The sequence below is a fragment of the Balaenoptera musculus genome, chromosome 19, assembly GCF_009873245.2.
Source record: "Balaenoptera musculus isolate JJ_BM4_2016_0621 chromosome 19, mBalMus1.pri.v3, whole genome shotgun sequence".
NCBI classification, from domain to species: Eukaryota; Metazoa; Chordata; class Mammalia; order Artiodactyla; family Balaenopteridae; genus Balaenoptera; species Balaenoptera musculus.
Window position 1 is genome coordinate 2,927,814 of NC_045803.1, and position 25,502 is coordinate 2,953,315.

The 25,502-nt window shown below is 40.2% G+C and overlaps 1 protein-coding gene across 1 annotated transcript in view; it reads right to left on the reverse strand.

Annotated features, from left to right (window-relative positions):
- The window catches only part of NLRP9 (NLR family pyrin domain containing 9), a 38,543-nt gene extending 14,139 nt beyond the window's left edge, over nt 1–24,404 (reverse strand). The window contains exons 1-6 of the mRNA XM_036833984.1: nt 24,125–24,404; nt 20,005–21,568; nt 16,998–17,159; nt 4,999–5,166; nt 2,869–3,039; nt 353–523 (exon numbers count right to left, since the gene is read on the reverse strand). Of these exons, the coding sequence (XP_036689879.1) occupies nt 353–523; nt 2,869–3,039; nt 4,999–5,166; nt 16,998–17,159; nt 20,005–21,568; nt 24,125–24,404 (2,516 nt within the window). The remainder of the gene's footprint in view (nt 1–352; nt 524–2,868; nt 3,040–4,998; nt 5,167–16,997; nt 17,160–20,004; nt 21,569–24,124) is intronic.
- Nucleotides 24,405–25,502: the final 1,098 nt, after the last annotated feature.

Genomic DNA, 25,502 nt, shown 5'->3' on the forward strand with positions numbered 1-25,502 from the left:
TCTTTTGAGGTGGGAACTATAATTATCCTCATGTTACACTTGGGGAGAGGTGAGGAACCCTCACAAGTTCACACGGCTAGTTTAGGGCACTTGGGACTCCATTTCCCATCTTTCCAAGGACAGAGACCCAACTCCAGAGTAGCAAGCCCTACCAAGTCCTGACAAGCCCTACAGTCAAGACACACACGCATCAGCGAGCCCCAGAAATATCACGTGGGGTAAACATGTAGCCTAGTTTTTTTTTTTTTCTTCAGCAGACTCCATGCTTTTCCCCCCTTCCTGTTTCCTTCCCAGGATGCCAACAGCCAAAAAAAGAAATGCTGACATTCACGCAAATCACAGCCAGACCTACCACAACTCCTGCAGGTTGCAGTTTGGGTGCTTCAGTGATTCACACAGAGTTATCACTCCATCATCTTCCAGGAAATTTAGCCCCAGATCGAGAAAAGACAGGGATTTGTTGCACAGAAGGACTTGGGAGATGTAGTCGCAGGCTACAGAGGTGAGGCAACAGTACATCAATCTGCAAAGACACACATACTTCATCCGTCAAGCTATTTAAGCTCTGCAGGGTAATATTTTCATGAAACTCCATGTAAAAACTTTCTTGTACTCCGTGGTCACTTAGAAAAGTAGGAGGATTAAAATGTGCAGCAGGTGTGGAAATACAGAAGGATGTGGACCACAGGGTCCCAAACTGGGGAATGGAATCTCGATCCCAGTTCCAAGTCAGATCACCACCAGCTGGATGAACTTGGACAAAATCATCCCTTCTCTGTGACACAGGGTGCTTATCATTTATAATAGCTGGACAACATCCTATTTCACATTTTTCTTTTAAAATGTTATTTTAAAAAATTTGTGATTATGAGTTCTTGTCTACTCACTATTGGGAATTTAGAAAATAAAGGGAAGCATACAAGTTGCAACCGGGCAGATCAAGACTGAATGTGACCTCTGAATATAGTTGGTTTAGCTGGCATTTCATGCAGAATTCTACACTTCAAGCTATCACACACAAGCCAGATACCTGGGACTCCACAGCAGATGGTTACATGGCAAATAACAGGCGGAAGGGATCAGAAACCCACCTTGGGTGGGGCAGACACGGTCCAGTTCACCTCACTCCCCCAGCTCCCCCAGCTCCCCCATCCACCCACCGACTCCCGTTACCTCCCTGACCCCTTCAGGGGCATCTCAGAATGTCACCTTTGGCAGGAAGAATGCTCAAGTCTTTGATTAGCAAACACTACTCACTCATGGTGGGTTTTCCCTTTCAGTTTTTGAATTTTTGAAATCAGACAATAGGCAACTGATTCATACTTTTTTTGATGAAATATGTTTTCTCCAACATTTAAAAAAAACTAAGACTTTAATGGTTGCATAATATAATATCTGATGGTTCCATGACCCTACAATTATACATTCCCTGAATCTCTGCATTTGTATTTTTATACTTTCTGCCATTTTAAGTTATATGGAATTAACACCCTGCATCAAAAATTTTTGGAAGTTCTGAGGTTTATTATTAATGACTTTTCATTTGTTTCTTGATTTATTAGCCAACTTACTTTGCAAAAAAAACTTAGTGCTTTCGATCATACTATAAATTTGCCCATTTTGCAGAATTCTGGCCAAGTGGAATATATTTTTTAAATTTGTACTTTTGTTTAAAAGGGTATTAAACATTTAAATATTAAAAATTTTAACTACTAAAAACAGGTTGAACATTAGGGGATTGGGGTAAGGGCTATAAGAGAATTTTTGTGCTATTTTTCCAAATTTTCTGCAAGTCTAGTTTTTATTTTGAAACTAGTTCAAAATAAAAAGTTTAAAAAAATGGGTTGAACTTTTTTTTCTTTTAAAATTACTAGTGACTTTCTTGCATCTTTAGTAGTCTTTCATTTTTAAGGAATAAAGATTCAAGTTTAAAAACAAAAAAAAAGTTAAATGATGTATTTTAAAGAACTCTTAGATAAACACAGCCCGTTTAAGTGACCAGTTGTTGAATACACTTTAATTCTACTTATTGTATAATATCATGCAGGATTTAATAGCCAAATCCTTTCATCTTCCAATATGTCATTTCTTTTGTACCTCTAAAGATTTTTCGGTCTAATCTTTATAGTGCAGAGTTTCTTCCTTATTTTTTTAATAGTTTGGTTTTAATGTTTAATGTTCCTGGACCTTATTTTAGTTTTGATTTTCTTTTACAGTCTAAAAAGTCATCTTAGTAATAATATTCTCACCTTCTACGGTAAATACCACTTTGGATGTGTATGTAATACATAGGTCTATATACACATACACACCTGTGCATGCACATACACACAAATAAAAGTTTTGTTTCTAGACTACTTACTCGCTTCCATAGACTTGGGTGTTCTTGCACCTGTCCCCTACTTTAAGGCATTTTTTAATTTAGCACTAAGTTTCTCCTGTGGCCTCACTGGGTAAATAGAAAACCCTTTCTCTTGCCCCTAACAAAGAAGCAGTTTGTTTTATATCTTAGCAACAAGAAAGAAGTGGAGACATGGTTCCCAGCGATAACCTAGAACCTATGCAACCCCACACCGGCAAGTAATCAAGTGAATTCCTTTTTCTTCATTATTTATACTGTCCCCCTCCCCAGCCCCCAGTACACCTACAGAGACATCGTCCTTCTTCATGATAACCAAGATTTATTGGGCTCCAAATTAGATGCCAGGCATCTAAGGGCTAGTCTTACATCTCTTGAATTCAACCTCATGGCTCCTCCGTGGGGCAAATATTTGTATCTGCTCCATTTTGCTGGACCGTTCAGGGTCCATGGGCATGCTCTGCCGTCTCCCCCCTCCCCCAGGGCTCCCCTCCCCCACGCTGACTCACAGCAGCGCCTCCAGGGCACAGGCTGGATCCTTCAGGGCGTCACACAACACCCTCACTCCTTCGTCCTTCAGGGGATTATCTACCAAGGAGAGAAGCTTCAGCTTCTTGTTATGGATGAGAACAGAGGCGATGTCTTCGCAGGCTTCATCCGTGATGTCACATTTTCCCAACCTACACGAGAGACAAGTGTGGTGGGATGGTGTATGCACAACCGACCCTGGACCACATCCTGGTTTCTAATGCCGCACCTGGCAGTTCCAGACTCTGTAAAAGTACGAATGTCATTATATGACTTTCCTCACGAATCCCTTATTGCTTTAGGAAAGCAGTAAGTTAGGAAAACGTCTGAGCCCGTGCTTCTCAACAATGTTTTGGACACAGCAAAGAATGATCTGGACCTCAATAAGTCTGATTATCTGATTATTCATCATCAGTAGTTATAAGGTTGAGAAACCCTGGTCTGAGCCTTAATGCAGCTTAAAAGAACATCTCATGGGCTACAGCAGGCTTCTCAACCTCAGCACTGTTGACATTGTGGGCTAGATCATTCCTTATTGTGTGGGCTTTCTGTGTGTTGTAGGATGTTGAAGAGCATCCCTGACCTCTACCCACCAGATGTCTAGAGCATCCTTCCCATGTAATCATGACCATCAAACCTGTCTCCACGATTAACAAACACTAGTGACCTAATCATTTAGAACAACTTCCTCCTTAAAGTGCTTTTTCCATTAGCTCACTCCTCTTCTGTTTCAGCAGAGTGAGTTCAACTTTCTTTCCTATTGCAATAGTCTTAACTCTCTCCTACTGCAAAATCTTTTTTTTTTAATTAAAAAAAAATTTTTTTTGATGTGGACCATCTTTAAAGTCTTTATTGAATCTGTTACAATATTGCCCCTGCTTTTTATGTTTTTTTGGCTTTTTGGAGCAAGGCATGTGGGATCTTAGCTCCCTGACTAGGGATCGAACCCACACCCCCCGCGTTGGAAGGCGAAGTCTCAACCACTGGACCGCCAGGGAAGTCCCGCGATAATCTTAAATGAAATCTTCCTTGCTATTTAAAAAAAAAAGTCTCTAGGTATGGACACCTCCTAACAGAGGAAGAAACTATCCTCTGTTGAGAATTATTGGGCTGGAGAAAACCTGATTTTGAGGACTTCCCACTCCCAATACCAAACTGAAGTCAAGAGCACAGTTGGTCTGCCCCAAAGAAACAAAGATTCTACCTATAAACTGTGTACAACTGACTCCTGGTTTCCTAGATCTGTTACCCAAGTCTTATGCTACCATGTAAAATGAAACACTCTATGCCAATGGCATAATGTGAAACAGCACAAATACTAAGGAATTTTGTAAGCTCCCCCTGAGTAGAGAGAGCTAGTGTAGAAGAAAAGAATTGTTATGATACGGAAACAGCTAGAACGATAAATAGGGTCAATAGCAAGCCTGTTCAAACAACTGTTATGCATGGACCCTGTCTCTCCTGATGAATCTTGACAGGTGAAATTAACCAAGTGTATGTGACCTATCTATCATATTACTGGTGGAGAGAAGAGTGTATTCTCTTGGTCGGTTTAATGAGTTGCTTTTGTTTATTGCTACTTCTATTACTCCCCTTTGTTCTTCCTGCTGAAAAACAGATTGAGCCTGTTTAAGAAATCACCCAATGATGCTAAGGGCATCCCAGAAGATAATTTTCAAGAGGAAGAAATGACTTTGGGCAAATCACTTTCCCTCCAGCCTCACGTTATCATCTGCCAGATTACAAGATCACACTTGTGATCATCCATAAGCTTTCTCATTTTAAGTTTCTCTGACTATCTTCAGGAAAAAGAAATTGGAGTTATGGTTTTGGCATGGTCGGTTGAGAGCAGAGCCAAGGAGAATCAGATAAGGTGTCCATGAGAAGTAATTCAACTGAGTACCAAAGAAGGGAAAGATGGGACAGATCTTCTGAGAGGAAGCCTTGCCCTTTAGAATCCATTCATCCTCATCGTACTAGGAGGTCTACCGATACTGAGATGGAAGTGGTGAAATAAGTAAGAGACAAAGACAGGAAAGAAAATGGGCATATTCGAACTGTGAAGTTCACATTGAAAAAATATATATATCGTGGACAACCCCGAGACTTACAGCAGTGCTTCTATGTTACACACTGGGTGTTTCAGCGTCTCACACAACTGCTTGACATCCATACAGGAGAGGCCAGTGCCATAGAGGTTCAGGTATTTCAAATGAGGGTTATGAAGAATGGCCTTAAAGAAGTCTAGGCTATTTGCAAGGTTCGAAGCAAAGTTATACCTGCAAAAGATGAGGAAATAAGGTAACTCATGCAATGAAGTTCAAGCACAAAGCAAAATACCTGTTGCACAATTCTTCCTACTTTCCATGCTTAGGCTCCCAAAATTTTTTTTTGGATATCTGGTTACTGCTGCCTATAAATTCTCTCTGGGATCTTCAGACGCCAGATGCTTAGATGTCGCCTGTTTCTGCGAAGTCCTTCCACTTCTGAATACTACCACAGATATTATAAGGGAAGAGAATCAAACTTACACCTTATTAACCTCTAAGCACCATGAGGGCAGAAATACCATGTTTGTACCTCCTTGCGTCCTAGGCCTGGCTTGGTGCTTCCCATCCAATAGAGACACACATATTTGAATTACTGTGTGCCAAGCCAGACTCTTCCCCAAGGAAAGGCTCCACTCCTGTTTAAAAACTGAGATTGTTTTTAAAAGGAGACAATTTTTAAAAGCTAAAATAAAAAATAAAATAAATAAAAAGGAGGCAATATATTGGGTCGGCCAAAAAGTTTGCTTGGGTTTTCTGTAAGATGTCCATCAACAGAGGAATGGATAAAGAAGATGTGGTACATATATACAATGGGATATTCCTCAGCCATAAAAAGGAAAAAATAGGGGAATTCCCTGGTGGCGCAGTGGTTAAGAATCCACCTGCCAATGCAGGGGACACGAGTTCGAGCCCTGGTCCGGGAAGATCCCACATGCCTCGGAGCAATTAAGCCAGGACACCACAACTACTGAGCCTGCGCTCTAGAGCCCGTGAGCCACAACTACTGAGCTCGTGCACCACAACTACTGAAGTCCACTTGCCTAGAGCCTGTGCTCCGCAACAAGAGAAGCCACCACAATGAGAAGCCCGCGCACCGCAAAGAAGAGTAGCCCCCACTTGCCACAACTAGAGAAAGCCCGTGCGCAACAACAAAGACCCAACACGGCCATAAATAAATAAATAAATAAATCAGGAATTTTTATTTTTTAAAAAAAGGAACAAAATAGTGCCATTTGCAGAGACGTGGATAGACCTAGAGACTGTCCTACAGAGTGAAGTCAGTCAGAGAGAGAAAAACAAATATTGTATAATATCGCTTATATGTGGAATCTAGAAAAATGGTACACATTAACCTATTTGCAAAGCAGAAATAGAGACAGAGATGTAGAGAACAAACATGGTTAGCAAGGGGGGAAGTGGGGGTGGGATGACTTGGGAGATTGGGATTGACATATATACACTAATATGTATAAAATAGATAACTAATGAGAACCTGCTGTATAGCACAGGGAACTCTACCCAGTGCTCTGTGATGAGCTAAATGGGAAGGAAATCCAAAAAAGAGGGGATATATGTATATGTATAGCTGATTCACTTTGCTGTGCAGTAGAAACTAACACAACATTGTAAAGCAACTATACTCCAATACAAATTTTAAAAAATAAATAAATAGAATTACTAGTAGCTAAAAATAGAAAGTAAAAACTTGGGTTGAATTTATATTGAACATATGATCTTACTATTGAAATTCATACTGGAATAAAATTTCTGAATTTAAAAAAAAGATTTTTTTAAAGGAGACAATTTTTTTTTAAACATCTTTATTGAAGTATAATTGCCTTACAATGGTGTGTTAGCTTCTGCTTTATAACAAAGTTAATCAGTTATACATATACAATATGTTCCCATATCTCTTCCCTCTTGCATCTCCCTCCCTCCCACCCTCCCCATCCCACCCCTCTAGGTGGTCACAAAGCACCGAGCTGATCTCCCTGTGCTATGCGGCTGCTTCCCACTAGCTCTCTATTTTACATTTGGTAGTGTATATATGTCCATGACACTCTCTCACCCTGTAAAGGAGACAATTTTTAAAAGTTAAAATAAAAAATAAAATAAATAAAAAGGAGACAGTATATTGGGTCAGGCAAAAAGTTCGTTCAGGTTTTCTGTAAGATGTTATGGGAGCACCCAAACGAAATTTTTAACCAACCCAGTATGTCATGGTTCAAGACTAGGGCTCCTGAGATAGAGAAAACTGCATTAGAATACTTGCTTTTCTCCTGGATATTTTGCAAGGTTGGGCAAATTAACTTAGTGGTGGAGTTTCTTCATGAAACAAGTAGACAGGGTCATGATGGTTAAGAAATTACAATTTATTATAGTGCCTGCAACGTGATCAGGCTTTGAGTTTTTAGTTTTGTTTTTTTTTTTAAGATTTTTTTTGGATGTGGACCATTTTTTTTTCATTATTTTTTATTTGCACTTACTTTATTGATTTACTTATATATTTTTTCACCCATTTGTTTAGTAGGTTGTTTATTATTATCTATGTTTTTTAACATCTTTATTGGAGTATAATTGCTTTACAATGCTGTGTTAGTTTCTGCTTTATAACAAGGTGAATCAGTTATACATATACATATGTTCCCATATCTCTTCCCTCTTGCGTCTCCCTCCCTCCCACCCTCCCTATCCCACATTTGTTACAATATTCCTCCTTTTTTATGTTTTGGTTTTTTGGCCGTGAGGCATGTGGGACCTTAGATCCCTGACCAGGGATCGAACCTGCACCCGCACCCCCTTCACTGGAAGAAGTCTTAACCACTGGACTGCCAGGGAAGTCCCAGGTTTTGATTTTTTTTAATAACATATATTAAATGTATAATATATATATATACTTTTTATAAATTTATATATGATTTATAAATACATGCCACACAGTGTGGCTCTCGGTGTCATGACTTAAGTGTACCCTGACTTCTCCCCTCCTAATCGACTTTGAGAAATAACAAAGTAAATATTCTGCCATGTTCAAACACTAAAACGTGGCCCCCGCTTGCTGCAACTAGAGAAAGCCCTCGCACAGAAACGAAGACCCAACACAGCCAGAAATAAATAAATAAATAAAATTAAAATGCGAATTATGCATTGGTCAGAAATAAAAGACAGATGTGAGGGACACAACAGCCTGGAAGACTTGTGGGAATTCCTGGCAGAGTGATGCCCTAAACGTATGAGCAATACCCCAGGCACTTCCTGCCCAGAGATGGATGGAGCCCAGGACAGCAGGGTGGGACTTGTAGGGATTTGGTGGAGGGGGTTTAGTACAGTCAGGAGAAGACAGGCTGGCCCAGCGAACAAGGAGAAGTGCTACCACGGAAAGACAGGGAATGCCCTTGATATGCTGGCGACACCTGTGAGAAATGGGGGCGTCAGCAGGTCCTCTGAGCCACCTCACCACTGAACACACCGTGATCCACAGACCGGGCAGCTGCAGTGAACTCCAACACCAGGCCGGCAGTAAGCGCTGAGTCAGCAGACAAACGGTGGGAAAACAATCACAAGGGTGAACATCTAATCAGTAATTGTCACCATCTACATCATCAGCGCGGATCCTCAACCTCTTGGAAAGGAGACAGACTAAAATGGAAGTGTTGACAGGAACGCAGTTTGTTGGGGTGTTTTTGTTTTCCTTAGAGTTAAGGAAAAAGTTAACAAAGCAAAAAGGGGGGTAAGGAGGGGAGGGATAAATGGGAAGATTGGGACTGACACACACACACTACTGTATATAAAACAGATAACTAATAAGGACCTACCGTCTAGCACAGGGAACTCTACTCAATGCTCTGTAATGGCCTATATGGGAAAAGAATCTAAAAAAAGTGGATATATGTATATATATAACTGATTCACTTTGCTGTACACCTGAAACTAATACTGTTTCTGTAACTAACACTGTTTGTACTAATACTGTTTCTGTACTAACACTGTAAATCAACTATATGCCACTAAAAATTAAAAAAAAAAAAAGCAAGAAGAGCAGGATCTCAACCATCAGCAACTTATAATGTTGGTGAACTAAGAACCATGCATCCTTGGAGCCAGACTGATGGGTTCAACTCCTGGCTCCACCCCTTGCCAATCTGTGTGACCTTGGGCATGTTTCTGAATCCTCCCAGGTGGTGGTTTTCTAGTGTGTACCAGGAGGTACTGAGACTGCCCACCTCGTTAAGTAATTAAAGGCATATAATGAGCTAATACTGTGATATACCTGTAATAGTTGCCGGACAAGGTGAGTGCTATAGTTAGAGCTAAGTGGACATTTAATCTCTTTGCCTGAGATTTAAAGAGCTCTTATTTTGATGGAGTAAGTGAATCAAACAATGATTAGTGTAAAAACCTGACGCAATGAATAATCATTGATATAAAAATATTTTATAAGCTTGCTAATCTTTTCTTCACATTTTGTGTCCTAACTCTATAAAAGTCTTAAGTTTATCTTGTTGATGTTAAAAGGGATGGTTTCAAGTTTTACCTCCGTACTGTAACAGAGATAAGCAATCCTGATAGTTTTCCTAAACTTAAACACAAGCCTTCCCTCAAATTATTTTCTTTATTAATCATTTGTCAGTTCTAAGATTGAAAGGGCCCCAGTGAGAGCCAGTAAAATTAGGTTAAACAAAATTCCCACAGGGACCCATAATATCGAAATTTGTAAACTATTAGGGATAAAGAAGAAACTTAAGCACTACCAAAACTGAGGATTTTTTTAAAAAGATGATCTATAACTGAAGAATGGAAATGATCAATCTCTACATCTGCGAGTGAAATAATTCAGAGAAAGACACTATATGATCTCACTTCTATATGGGATCTTAGAAAAACACTAAACATAAATACTTGGTGGTTGCCAGAGATTGTGGGTTGGGAGGATGAAATGGTAGAAAGTGGTCAAAAGTTATAAACTTCCAGTTATAAGATAAATAAGTCCTGGGGGTCTAATGGTGACTATTGTTAACAACACTGTATTATATATTTGAAAGTTCCTAAGAGAGTAGATCTTAAAAGTTCTCATCCCAAGAAAAAAAAGAAATTGTAACTACATATGTAGGGCAATACATGTTAACTAAATAAACTTCTTGTAGTGATCACTGCAATATATACATGTATCAAATCATCACATTGTACCCCTAAAATGAATACAATGTTCTATGTCAATTACCCCTAAAATGAATACAATGTTCTATGTCAATTACACCTTGATAAAAACTGGGAAAAAATCTACATCTGCAAAGCTGAATTTAAGGAAATTCCCTGGAGGTCCAGTGGTTAAGACTCTGTGCTTTCACTGATGAGGGCCTGGGTTCTATCCCTGGTTGGGGAACTAAAATCTCACAAGCCACATGGTGTGTCCCCCCACAAAAAACTGTTTTTTTAAAAGAGCTGATAGTGGGAAGCAGCTGCACCGCATGGGGAGATCAGCTTGGTGCTTTGTGACCACCTAGAGGGGTGGGATAGGGAGGGTGGGAGGGAGATGCAAGAGGGAGCGATATGGGGATATATGTATACATATAGTTGATGCACTTTGTTATAGAGCAGAAACTAACACAACATTGTAAAGCAATTATACTCCAATAAAGATGTTCAAAAAAAAGCTGAATTTAAGAAATAAATCAATAGAATTCAAAGAAACAAGGAAAAAAAGGTTTAATATTCAACATGTATTCTCATCATTAAAGGATACAGTTGCAAGGGAGATGTTTTTAGACTCAAGTTTACTCAAACTTTTGACTCAAATTTGTTCCTGGTAGAGACTCTTGGTATAGTGACATAGGATGAACAATGAATTCAGCTGGAAACAATGAGTCACAGAAGCAAGAATAAGCTAAGAAACTAGCAAATGTGTCTAAAAGAGGCACACACTTTTCAGTAACAACCTGATACCACATGGTATCTACATGGGAGATAGATGGTACAAGGTGGGAAGTGGGTAGCAAAAGAAAGGAAAGACATTCCAAGGGTGCTCCAGGTGAAAGATAGAGCTACTTACTAACTCAAGATCTTCTCACTTCAAAGAGCAATCCTTAATCTCTGCGATCACACCAAACTACCTGTTCATTCTCTTCGCTGGACAAATACTTAAGTTCCAACTAGATGCCAGGGTGCTGGGTGTATACAGACACGAATATGACAGTCCAGGACTCAGAACCCAGAGCTTACCTTCTGCTTGGACGCAATTACAACAGAAGAGTGGCAATTTCATAACTGATACTGAAATCAAACATAGGATAAGGTTCTAGAGTGGCTGGGCTGGGGGTCCGGGCTGCTTAACTGGGGGGAGGGGTGGTCAGAGAAGGCATTTGGAAGAGCTTGCCTGGTGAAAGTCTAGGCAAAGACTGACCAGAAAGGACAGCAGCTGGAACAAACGTTCTGAGTCAGGAATGAGCTCGGTCAGGGGTTTGAAAGAAAGTTAAGGTCTGTGGGCCACAGCATACGATGGGGAAGCAGGTGAAGGATAAACCAGAGAGAAGGAAGGGGAAAGCTCAGATTCTGAATATTTTCCTAATGATGGGAAATCATGAAAAAGACTTCAAGGCATAATTTATTATTTAAAAATAATTTCTCCACCTCCTAGAGTCATGAAAATAAAAACAAAAATAAACAAATGGGATCTAATTAAACTTGAAAGCTTTTGCCCAGCAAAGAAAACCATAAACAAAAAGACAACCCTCAGAATGGGAGAAAATATTTGCAAACGAAGCAACCAACACAGGATTAATCTGCAAAATATACAAACAGCTATACAGCTCAATATCAAAAAAACAAACCACCCAATCAAAAAATGGGTGGAAGATCTAAATAGACATTTCTCCAAAGAAGGCATACAGATGGCCAAGAAACACATGAAAAGATGCTCAACATCACTAATTATTAGAGAAATGCAAATCAAAACTACAATGAGGTATCACCTTACACCAGTCAGAATGGCCATCATCAAAAAATCTACAAACAATAAATGCTGGAGAGGGTGTGGAGAAAAAGGTACCCTCCTGCACTCTTGGTGGGAATGTAAATTGGTGCAGTCACTATGGAGAACAGTATGGAGGTTTCTTTAAAAACTAAAAATAGAACTACCGTATGACCCAGCAATCCTACTCCAAGGCATATACCTGGAGAAAACCATAATTCAAAAAGATACATAGGGCTTCCCTGGTGGCACAGTGGTTGAGAATCTGCCTGCCAATGCAGGGGACACGGGTTCGAGCCCTGGTCTGGGAAGATCCCACGTGCCGCGGAGCAACTAGGCCCGTGAGCCACAACTACTGAGCCTGCGCATCTGGAGCCTGTGCTCCGCAACAAGAGAGGCCGCGATAGTGAGAGGCCCGCACACCGCGATGAAGAGTGGCCCCCGCTTGCCGCAACTAGAGAAAGCCCTCGCACAGAAACGAAGACCCAACACAGCCAAAAATAAATAAATAAATAAATTTAAAAAAAGAAAAACTCATCGCTAACATCTTAAAAAACAAAAAAAGATACATGCACCCCAATGTTCATTGCAGCACTATTTACAATAGCCTGGACATGGAAGCAACCAAAATGTCGATTGAAAGAGGAATGGATAAAGAAGATGTGGTACATATATACAATGGAATATTACTCAGCAATAAAAAAGAACAAAATAATGTCATTTGCAGCAACATGGATGGACCTAGAGATAGTCATACTGAGTGAAGTAAGTCAGACACAGAAAGATAAATATCATATGATATCACTTATATGTGGAATCTTTAAAAAATGATACAAATGAACTTATTTACAAAACAGAAACACAGACTTAGAGAATGAATTTATGGTGACCGAGGGGAAATGTGGGAGTGAGAGATAGATTGGGAGTTTGGGATTGACATGTACACACTACTATGTATAAAATAGATAACTAATAAGAACCTACTGTATAGCACAGGGAGCTCTACTCAATACTCTGTAATGGCCTATATGGGAAAATAATCTAAAACAAGAGTGGATACATGTATATGTATAACTGATTCACTTTGCAGTACACCTGAAACTAACACAGCATTGTGGATTAACTATACCCCAATAAAAATTTTTTAAAACAAAATCTGGTTTGTCTATGGAAAAATGTTTTGACAGAAGGCAAAACAGGATCCAAGGAACAGAGTAGGAGGCTATTAGGAGTAGCAATTCCAGGGGAGTGATGATGGTTTCTGGAAGAAGAGTGGTGGTATGTAGAGATGCAGAAGTCGACTGACTCCCTGGCTCAGGTCGGGGTTGTGACCCAAGGACTCACAGAAATTGGTAGGTTCCCCAATACTACCACTGCCAACATGCCCTAAACCCTAAGCTTAGAGAAGGATTGGAACTGAAGTGGAGGGAATGACCCCAGGCCTCTTGTTCTGTATTCAGCTCAGCAATTACACTTTCATTTTATTTTTTTCTTTATTTTTTTAATGAATTTTCATTGGAGTCTAGCTGCTTTACAATGTTGTGTTAGTTTCTGCTGTACAGCAAAGTGAATCAGAGATACATATATGTATACCCACTCTTTTTTAGATTTCCTTTCCATTTAGGTCACGACAGAGCATTGAGGAGAGTTCCCTGTGCTACACAGAAGGTTCTCATTCATTATCTGTTTTATACATAGTAATGTATATATGTCAATCCCAATCTCCCAGTTTGTCCCACCCCCCATCCCCCCTTGGTAACCATAAGTTTGTTCTCTACATCTGTGACTCATTTCTGCTTTGCAAATAAGTTCATCTGTACCATATTTCTCTTTTTAATGATTTCCTTTTTTTTAAATTAACGTTTATTTACTTTGGCTGCACCGCACAGCGTGTGGGATCTTAGTTCCCCAACCAGAGATCGAACCCTCGCCCCTGCAGTGGAAGTGTGGAGTCTTAACCACTGGAGCACCAGGGAAGTCCCAGCACTTACACTTTTTAAAAATCTCATGTGCAAAAAAGAAAAGGAATAATAGTTCCCGATTCTAAGACATATGGCTGGACACCTTGGAGGGATAAATGACAAAACTTACCATCTCTATCTCATCTGGCCAGTGACAAATGAGCCTAATGATTCTTACCAGACACTGAGCTACAGAACTCTAGATATGATAACAATGACTGATTTCCATGCACACTGTGAAGAGGAACTGTTTTCCTCATTTTGCAACCTCAAGTTCCTGGGACGGACGTGCACATTTTAACTCATACCTTCACCCAGGTGTCTTGGATACCTGTTCTCCTTTATGCGGTCATCCACCTCATCTAAAATCAATGACAGATCTCTCAATTGTGAGACCACTGGTCCTCATTTTTCAATAAAATGTATATACTGAGCTCACTTATTAGCTTTATCTTTCACCGAGTTTCCAGAAGACTTTAAAAAAATAAGAGTGCAGTGAGGTCCATTTTTTACTATCCATGCAGGATCTAGAGCAGTTCATTTATGAGTCAGTTTCTTCATGTGAAATGAATAAACCATTTCCAGAATGCAAAGAACCCTTCATTCATTCGACATCAGTTTGACGAGCCCCTGCAAAGCTCTGTATTTTGCTGGCCGGAGATATGGGGGTAAACAAGGGAGATGTCTTTTCTCTCCTCATGGGGGTTAGTCAGAGAAACACTGTGTCCCAAGACCTCTCCCAGCTTTGGTGACTTCCTAGGCTCACAAGTTCTGGTACATAGCCAAGAAGTGACATTTAAGGTGAAGGAGGAGTTAAATTTAACTTGAAATTGACAAGCTTGCGGGATTGAAGACAACAGGATGGCCCAGGGCAAACCAAGGTAATCAAAGTATCAGAGAAGACCATCCTCAAAAAGTCTACAAACAATAAATGCTGGAGAAGGTGTGGAGAGAAGGGAACCCTCCGGCACTGTTGGTGGGAATGTAAATTGACACAGCCACTGTGGAGAACAGTATGGAGGTTCCTTAAAAAACTAAAAATAGAGTTACCATTTGATCCAGCAATCCCACTCCTGGGCATATATTTGGAGAAAACCATAATTCGAAAAGATACATGCACCCCAATGTTCACAGCAGCACTATTTACAATAGCCAAGACATGGAAGCAACCTAAATGTCTATCAACAGAAGAATGGATAAAGAAAATGTAGAACACATATACAGTGGAATATTCCTCAGCCATAAAAAAGAATGAAATAATGCCATTTGCAGCAACATGGATGGACCTAGAGATGATCATACTAAGTGAAGTAAGTCAGACAGAGAAAGACAAATATTATATGTGGAATCTTAAAAAAATGATACAAATGAACTTATTTACAAAACAGAAACAGACTCACAGATTTCGAAAACAAACTTATGGTTACCAAAGGGGACAGGTGGTGGGGGGAGGGATAAGTTAAGAGTTTGAGATTAACATATACACACTACTATATATAAAATAGATAACCAACAAGGACCTACTCTATAGCACAGGGAAATCTACTCAGTATTCTGTAATAATCTATATGGGAAAAGAATCTGAAAAAGATTGACTATATGTATATGTATAACTGAATGACTTTGCTGTACACCTGAAACTAACAAAACATTGTGAATCAACTATACTCAAATATAAAATAAAAATTAAATTTAAAAAATTTACATAGAAAAAAGTATTTCTGTACATAAATGCAGTCTCTCCACTAGAGAAACACCTCCTTTCCCTGACTACCTACCTTTAATAAAAAGCATTCTTTTTACCCTAAAAAAAAAAAAGTATCAGATGTGGTGCTCCAAGGACAATGGTGCTTCAAGGACAAAGCATGACGCTGTCTGAAAAAGTTTCAGCGTTACACCCCCTACTGGACTCTTAATCGCCCTCCCCACCATGTTGCGATGGTTATGAAATTCCTGAGCCCACCTGGGTGACGCCCACCTGGGCAACAGGACCTGTCCCAAATAAGGAAAGGCATCTGGCCTGTCCCACTCCCACCCTATAGAAGGAAGCTATATGTGCCTCGACCAATCAGTAAACGAAATTTTCACCTCAGCCCATTCCTTTGTTTTCTGGCTATAAAAACTGATCAATAGCACATGTTCGGGCTTGACTCTCCCATACTACTGGGAAGTACACCTGCTGTTCTGGTAGCGACCCTTCCCTCTAACAAATTCTGTCTTCTTTACATTCTGCCTTGTGTCTGGACATTCTTTTCCAACCCGCGTCTGGACCACGACATCAGAGAAGGGCTGTGAGCTTCTCTATGCTTCTGGTACGTTTTGTAAAAAGGTGACGAAAAGATTGTTATGAGGGTTAAAAGACAAAGGAGAAGATGCATATTAAGCAACCATCTCTGTGCCAAAGAAGTGTTCTATACATGTTACCTATTCTCTGTGCTATTCTTCTTATTTTTCTCTTTTATGAACTTAAGGCTCTTTTCCCACCTGTCCTCAGCACCCTCCTCCTGCGTTACCTGGGAAACATCTATTCTCAGTCCATCAGCATCCAAGCAAACATCACCAACTACCAGGACTGTTCCCTCTTAGGTTCCCCAAGCAAGTTTTATTGTACATGTCACTATAGTTAAAACATTTGTTACAGAGAAACCGAAACGGGAGCCACAGTTCAAACACATCCCTACACCAAAACACATGCAGTCTTGTAACCCAAAGGAAAAGCCGATTTCCCTGAAATGCCGATTCTGCTTCTTAAACAAACTTAAGATTTCTCCAAGTCAGCATGAACTTGCAACTCCCCAGCTAACTGGCTGTGCACAAGTGAGCTGATGCCATGGGAAGGAAGGTATAGTTCTAGGGACCACTCACAACAGAAAAAAAAATGTTCTTTCTCATCCAGGCTTTGTAACCTGAGCTGTAGCTGCTGGGAACTGAGCTTCTTGACCACGTTCAGTTTTAAAGTCTCCCTGTTTGTCCACAGTTTGTGTCTCACTCAGTAAAACATTTGAATCAAGGAAAGCACTCAGCATTTTCTTTTGAAACATTGGATTGTAGCTTGGGTTTTCAAAAGAAGCCAGAGTAGAAAGAATGACACCCTGCTACTGACTTAAAGAATAGGTGAAGATCCGACTTACACGAACTTCTGGAGTTTACAGACAGGCTGAGACAGCGTCCTGCAGAGAATAGCCAGGGAGGCCTCGTCGAACTGACAGTTGTCCAAATCTAACATCTGGAAGTTCTCGCTGGCAGTAAATGCTGAGCAGAGATCCCGCCAGAGGGAGAGCTTCTCGATGGTACTACAGGAAGACAAACACCGTGATTCTCCAGTGGCTCAATTCAACTAGTTCCTTAAAAAACTAAGAACAGAGCTAGCATGTGATCCAGCAATCCCTCTCCTGGACATATATATCTGGAGAAAACCATGGTTCAAAAGGACACAGGCACCCCAGTGTTCATTGCACAATGTTTACAATAGCCAGGACGTGGAAGCAACCTAGATGTCCATTGACAGATGAACAGACAAAGAAGATGTGGTCCAGGGACTTCCCTGGTGGCCCAGTGGGTAAGAATCTGCACCTCCAATGCAGGGCGCTCAGGTTCGATCCCTGGTCAAGGAACTAGATCCCACATGCATGCCACAACTAAGAGTTTGATGCTGCAACTAAGACTCCACATGCCGCAACTAAGAAGCCCACAGGCCACAACTAAAGATCCCACATGCCACAACTAAGACCTGGCACAGCCTAAATAAATAAATAAATATATTTTTTTAAAAAGCTGTTCATATTTAAAAAAAAAAAAAGATGTGGTCCATATATACAATGGAATATTACTCAGCCATAAAAAAGAATGAAATAATACCATTTGCAGCCACATGGATGGACCTAGAGATGATCATACTAAGTGAAGTAAGTCAAAGAAAGACAAATATCATATGATATCACCTATATGCAGAATCTTTAAAAAATGGTACAAATGAACTTATTACAAAACAGAAACAGAAAAAAAACAAAGAGAAACAGACTCAACAGACTTAGAAAACAAACTTATGGTCACCAAAGGGGAAAGGTGGGGAGGGGATAAAGTAGGAGTTTGGGACTGACATATACACACTACTATATATAAAATAGATAACCAATAAGGACCTACTGCATAGCACAGGGAATTCTGCTCAATATTCTGTAATAACCTAAATGGGAAAAGAATTTGAAAAAGAATAGATACATGTATATGTATAACTGAATCGCTTTGCTGTACACCTGAAACTAACACCATTGTTAATCAACTATACTCCAATACAAAATAAAATTTTTTTAAAAAAAAGAATGCAGGTAAAAAACCCCAAAAAAGACATTTTCAACACAGGAGAACACCATTCCCAGAGGCCCTCAAAGCTGACAGTCAAGCCTGAACAGGGAGAGGAGCAGTCAGGTGCACTGAGTCAACATGCATGGTGGTCAAAGAAGTGAGCCGTGAGGCCAGGGTGACCAGGATCAAGCCCCATCTGAAACACTTATGGGTTATGTGACGCTGGGCAAGCGTTCAACCTTATTCTGCCTCTGTTTCCTCCTCTTTGGGGTGACAACACTCAATTGTTATGTGGACAAAGGTTGATATTTGGTGACCCATCAGCAAACAAGTAACTGTGTCCAAAAACATGACCGTCCAGGTAGATGTAAAATAAATAAGTCGCAGGGATGTAAAGACCACAGTTAATAATATCAAATTGCATATTTGAAAGCTTCTAAGAGAGTAGATCTCTCTCTCTTGATGTTCTGCATGACTTTTTTCAGTTTGTTGAACTACAATCGATTTACAATATGATATTGACGTCAGGTGTACAACATAGTGCTTTGATATTTTTATAGGTTACACACTATACTAAGTTAGGATGAAATATTGACTTATGCCCTGCATTGTAGAATACATCCATGTGACTTCTTTATTTCATAATGGCTAATTCATACCTCTTTGTCCCTTTTACCTATTTTGTCCCTCCCCCTCTCCCTCCTCCTCTCCCCTGTGGGAACTGTTTGTTCTCTGTATCTATACTGTTTCTGTTTTCTTATGTTTGCTCATTTGTTTTGTCTTGAATCGATTCCACATGTAAGTGAAAAAGAACAGCATTTGTCTTTCTCTCTCTGACTTATTTCACTAAGCTTAATACCCTCCAGATCCATCCATGTTGTCAAAAATGACAAGATTTCATTCTTTTTTATGGCTGAGTAATATTCCATATATCTAACAATATCTATATATATCACATCTTGTTATCCATTCATCTGTTGATGGACACTTAGGTTCCTTCCATAACTTGGCTATTATAAACAAGGCTGCTATGAACATTGGGGTGTATATAAAAGTCCTCATCACTGGAAAAAAAATTCTGTAACTATGTATGGTGACAGGTGTAACTAGACTTACTATGGTGATCATTCCACAGTATATACAAATATTGAAAATTATGTAGTACACCTGAAACTAATATAATGTTGTATGTTAATTATACTTTTTGTCTCTTTGGCCATGCCATGCAGCATGTGGGATCTTAGTTCGCCAACCAGGGATCAAACCCATGCCCCTGCAGTGGAAGCACGGAGTCTTAACCACTGGACCACCAGGGAATTATACTTTAATTAAAAAAAAAAAAAGACCATGAAAGGGGGTATGTATTTGAGAGCTGAAGTGTGAGCTGGTAGCCTGAGTCTGATGAAAGAATACAAGCTAAAATCAGCAAAGAGAAAAGACACATGGGCAAAATCCAGAGGAAACTAGGCATAAGCTTCCGAGCGTCCCTTCCCAGTGGATTCACCAGGATATGCTAAAATGCTATGGGAAGGGGAAAAAAGAAGCATAGTCCTGGCAACAATAACAACTGCTTACCTTTCAACTTGACATTGGCCCTATGAAGACATTTACCCCTGATTATACAGATGGAAATACTTAGGAAACAGTTCATGGCCACACAGCTAGCAAATGGCAGTACAAGAATTCAAATCAATGTCTTTCTGACTGCAAAAGCCATGTTTTTAAGTACAAAAATCCAATGATTTATGAAATACCCATTGGGGGTTGGAGCAAGCTAAATATAAATATGGTGTGTGTGTAGGTTAGAGGGAGGGAATTAATAGACGGACTCACTTTGAGATGGATCCAGATTCATCTGAAAAGACATTTTCTATACACAGGTGAAATTTCTGCAGACTTTGGCAATGTTTCAGACAGAATGCAGATACTGTCAATTCTTCAATGGTACCAATATAAATGTCAATTTCTTTGAAGAAATTCATCACTTGGATTACAAATCCTTGGTCCTGGGTCTCAAACAAACAATTGAACAATTCCTGGAAGCTCACCACGATCTCATTGGGGTCACATTGACTTAAAGTTTCAAGGCTTTGGGTTATTTCCTGCTTTATGTCTGTGGACAGTGGAAAACCAAAAGATGTCTCCAGCATGTTTGTTATTTTTTCAGTTGAAAATGCAAACAGGAATATCCCCATCCAGGACAAGCGGGAATAGGCTTCGCTCATGGCTGCTGTGACAAGCTGGGTCACCTTTCCAATGACTGGGTGAGGATGGTCCTTGGGTCGTTTGAACATATAAAACAGGGCGGCACAAAACTCTTGGATACACGTATGTATGAAGGTCAAGCAGTTGCCGCTCCTTTGAAGAAGTCTCATGTCCACCCACATCAAGGTGTCGGATTCAGACACCCCATTCCTCCTGAGATCCCCAGGGCAAAACAGAAACGTGCGAGCCCACATTCCCTCTGCAGCCAAGGTACACAGGCTTTGTAGTCGGGTTCTGTTCTGCTTAGGTGGACAATTCCCACTTGCTGCTTTGAATACGTTTGTCAAGAAGGACACATACAAACAAGTGATGCTTTCGGAGGCAATCTCCAGGTCTTCTCCTTTCTCCAGCTGCCACTTCAAGCAAGTACAAACCAACCAGCAAACAAATGGACTTTTGCACAAGACAAACAGCGGTCTCTTCTCTCTCACAAAACTGAAGGCTCTGGAGGATTTATTCTTCTCACGGAAGTAATGGGAGAAATACAGCTTCCTTTGGCGTTCAGAGAATCCCGGGAGAAATATGCATTTTGTCTGACACAACAAGAAATAATTTTTTTTCATACCCATCTTTCCTAGGGCGATAAGCAGAGAGGATTCTGGGAGCATCTGTTTGTGCAGCAAACTGCTCAGGACAATCTGCGTTGGCCGTTGCTGTTCCCAGTCACCGCACAGGTCAGCGTCAAGTGTCAAGTCAAATTTCAGTTCCTCCAAGCCATCCAGGATGAACAGGATTCTCTCTGGCTGGGAAAAAATGTCTCCGATGGGCTCTGAAGACTCAGGCCAGTCCCTGGAGATGAGCTCCACTAGGCTCGTGTCTGTGATACTGTTCATTTCACTGCCTTTGAGGAAGAAGACAAATGAGAACCTGTCCCTCCACAGGTTTCCCTCCGCCCATTCCAGCATCGCTTTTCTCAAAAGGGTTGTTTTTCCAACTCCTTCAGGACCTTGCAAGATCACAGTGGGTGAGGGATTTCCAGGCTTGTCCGCAGGAAGGTAGACAGCATTCAGTTGTTCATATTCATTCTTTGTGGTTTCTTTGTAGAAATCCTCAGGAACTTGAAGGCAGGTCTCCTTGTCCCATATGACTCGGAATTTTTTCTTCATGTGGTTTCTATATGGGTTTAGCTTATCTGAGTTAACAGGGACAGAATACAAGACAATTAAAAAATACACTCCAGGGCTTCCCTGGTGGCGCAGTGGTTAAGAATCCGCCTGCCAATGCAGGGGACATGGGTTCGAGCCCTAGTCCGGCAAGATCCCACATACCGCGCAGCAACTAAGCCCATGTGCCACAACTACTGAACCTGTGTGCCACAACTACTGAAGCCCACGTGCCTAGAGCCCGTGCTCCACAACAAGAGAAGCCACCGCAATGAGAAGCCCGTGCACCGCAATGAAGAGTAGCCCTCGCTTGCCGCAACTAGAGAAAAGCCTGTGCGCAGCAACGAAGACCCAACGCAGCTAAAAATAAAATAAATATAAATAAATTTAAAAAATAAAATAAAATAAACATATGCATGTATGCACATGCTCGGCCATGAAAACAAACAGTAACTCAAAGCCCTTATTAAAAAAAAAAAAAAAACACTCCATCTTTGGGACTCAGAATGACCCCTACAGATTTACTCAGACACACGTGCAAAGACTGATGTATATGCCCACATGGGACCAGGCTCATGAACTCAGTTTTGTTGAGACCAAAATCTATCTGAATTCATGTCCGTGGAAACACCTGATAAGATTGGAAGCCCATCTCAGAGCTACAGGCTACACAAAGTGTGAATACTTGGGGATTACATTTCAAACTAGAAGAGGGGTGCTAGCTCCCCAGTCAAGAATTCATAAGCACTACTATTTATTTACTGAGGGCCAGGAATCGGGGCTGAGAAAGTTGTCACTGGTACTTCATCTTCCATCTCTTCAACAACCCATTAAGATTCATTCTGTGCCCATTTTACAGAAAAGTGTTGAGAGTTTATGTTACTTGGCTAATTTGGTTAATGAACAGATATTAGGGTCAGGTATATTTGTCTCAGTTGTCTGACTTGAAATCATAAGGTCTAGACTATTTCTGTTAAGACCATGCTGATTGCAAGTTAATTTCAGAAATGCACCCTAGAACCGTCATTCTTTCAACCTGCCCTTATTATGTACCTTCCATGTTCAAGGCTACGCACTAGGGGAGATAAACAAATTACAAATATAGACAAGGACCATACCCTGCATTGAAGAAATATGAACTACAGTAGGTGAGGCCTTTCTGCATGTCTTCTGAGCAAAGGGCATTGTTAGTTTTGTTTAAGTATGTGTGACTAGGAAAAGAGCCTTGGAAATTAGGGAGCCTTTCTCTCTCTGGGACAGAGGAAGATTTGTTTATAAAAATGGGTGACTTCAGGGAGGGGGAGGGATAAATTAGGAGTTTGGGGTTAACATATACACACTGCTATATATAAAATAAATAACCAGCAAGGACCTACTGTATAGTACTGGAAACTATACTCAATATTTTGTAATAACCTATAAGGGAAAAGAATATGAAAAAGAATATATATATGTGTATGTGTATATATATATATACACATATATGAATGACTGAATCACTTTGCTGTACACCTGAAACTAACACAACATTATAAATCAACTATACTTCAATTTAAAAAAATCATAATAAAGCCATGAAAACAGATGAGAGAGAGAATCTTGAGAGCAGAAATATAAAATATATAGAAATGCCAGGAGAGCTTCTATGGTCATGAACTCCAGTTTGAGGTGAAACACTCAAAAATAACTAAGAACATATATAAAGAGAAAAAAAATTAATGGATGATTTGTCTCATATTTTGTCACTTTTTATTTGCCAGGATTTACAACTCAGCTGATCTTATTTTCTGAGGGGAGACAAAACAGTGTATCCACCCAGAGCATGATGTCAAGCAATCAATGTGCCAAAAATAACTGGTTTGGGTCAGCTCTGTCCCTTTTGGGAAAGTCATCTAACATGAGGAGACACCGTTTGATCTGCATTTTTTTCACTTGTAAACCTCAGAGTCATGGTAAGAATGAAAAGACATTATGCATAAAAAGTTCTTCCTATAGCACCAGGGGCATATGTTCTCTATAATTATTTCCTCATCTTAGGACTCTGCCCAGTCTCTTGTGCAGGTCTGGTCAAAAAGATGTGACCTACATGGGGAAGGAATCTAAAAAAGAGGGGATATGTGTATATGTTACTGATTCACTTTGCTGTACAGCAGAAACTAACCCAACATTGTAACTCAACTATACTCCAATAAAAAAATATTTGAATAAATTTTTTAAAAAAGGATGGGCAACAACCATAATGGAATTCCATCTCAGCAGTCCTGGTTGTGCAGACACTAAGTCCCAGGTCATCTCCTGGAATAGCATTGACTCAGCTTGGAACAGAAAAATGAGGAGCAGACACTTAGATGAACGATTTGTCTCAGGACACTACTCATCCACAGTCCATCACTGGCCCATGAATGACCAGAGTTGGCTTGCAATTCTTCTACTATTTCCAAGCGTCCTACTGACCTATACACATTCTCAACTGATGGAGGCATGGCCACGAACACAATAACAATGTGACCTTCATTATTAGAAGCTCCCAGGAAACCAACCTTCCCCCAAGGGTCCCTGCTCTGCATCCCTTTCATGACACTTACGTCTGATCTCGTCCCGAGCCTTCGTCCAGAGATCTCCCCGGTTGATCAGTAGAAAGAGACTCAGGGTCACATCCCATGCCAGTTTTCCTGGGTAATGCTTGCTCAACAGCTTTGATAGATTTTCTCGTGAAGCCTTCTTTAGCTCGGTCCACGGGATTGGCTTGAGTTCAAATTTCAGAGGTTCTTGCTTGAGCAACTCCTTAAATTTCCAGAACTCTTCCTTTTTGAGCTCCTTCAGGTACCACAGCAAACCAAAGTCAGAAAAAAAAGATTCAGCCATCTCGTCACAGGATTGTGGAGCTTGGACTTCTCCAGTGGAGTGCAGGGCGGGGGGAGGATCCTCAAAAACAAGGACTAAGTGATACCTGGGGAAGAATGATGTCATTATGGAGTTAAATCTCAGCAGTGTAAAGGGGCTTAAAATGATGGATATCATGCATTTCTTGTTTAAAACCTATCTTCCCAGCTTCACTTGGGGAAGGTAGCCCCCCATCCTTTCTCAACATTCCAAAATCATGTATGTGAATTCAGTGCTAGCAACTAAAAATGTGGTTTATACTAAATCAAATGTCAGGGAGCATTCTAACTACCTAAAATCATAATAAAGCTTTGAGGTTTATCGGTGTGGCCAGGCAAAGAAAAATTAGGGTATTTCTAACCTTGTGTCCCTACAGTGTATTGCGGGCACTTCTGAGAAGAATTGACTATTGACCTTGTGTTCTCATGGGACAGTCTATCTAAAGTTCAAAAGCCCATGTTATACTGAACATTCCTTGAAGGAAAACAGTTTCTGGTCTAGCTTGACTAACTTTTGAAGACTTTAAAAAAAAAGAAATCAAAAGCTTAAAGATAGGTCTTTGGTACATGAAAGTTTTGATGAATCCCTGAAAGATGGAAAGCAGAGAGCTGTGCCTGGAAAAATAAATTCAAAATTTCAAAATGAGGGCAGGAGAAGACAAATCCAAGGGCACACCAGCTTACATTCTGCAGTCCTAGACAGAAAGAAGGAACTCTGAACAGCCATCTCAACGATGGGTCACGGAAGTACGTTTCAAAGAGCATGGCCCACTCAGCACTCAGTGCAAAGAGAAGCGATGAAAAATGTTAATAGTTCCAGAAATTCCAATATCCATCTCATTGACGTTCCACACAAACAAAAACAAAAAAAAACCCAGAGGTAATAGAGGGAAGGAAATAATTCATGGAAGAAAGCTTTCCAGATTTGAAGAAAAGACTTGCATCTTCAGAATAAAAGACCTTACCTAGTGTTAAGGAAAATGAAAGATAAAAGATCACATGATATTTAACTTTCATAATTTCAAAAATAAGGAAAGTCTAGAGTCCAGAGGAGTACTGTCCAATATAATGTGAGCCATGT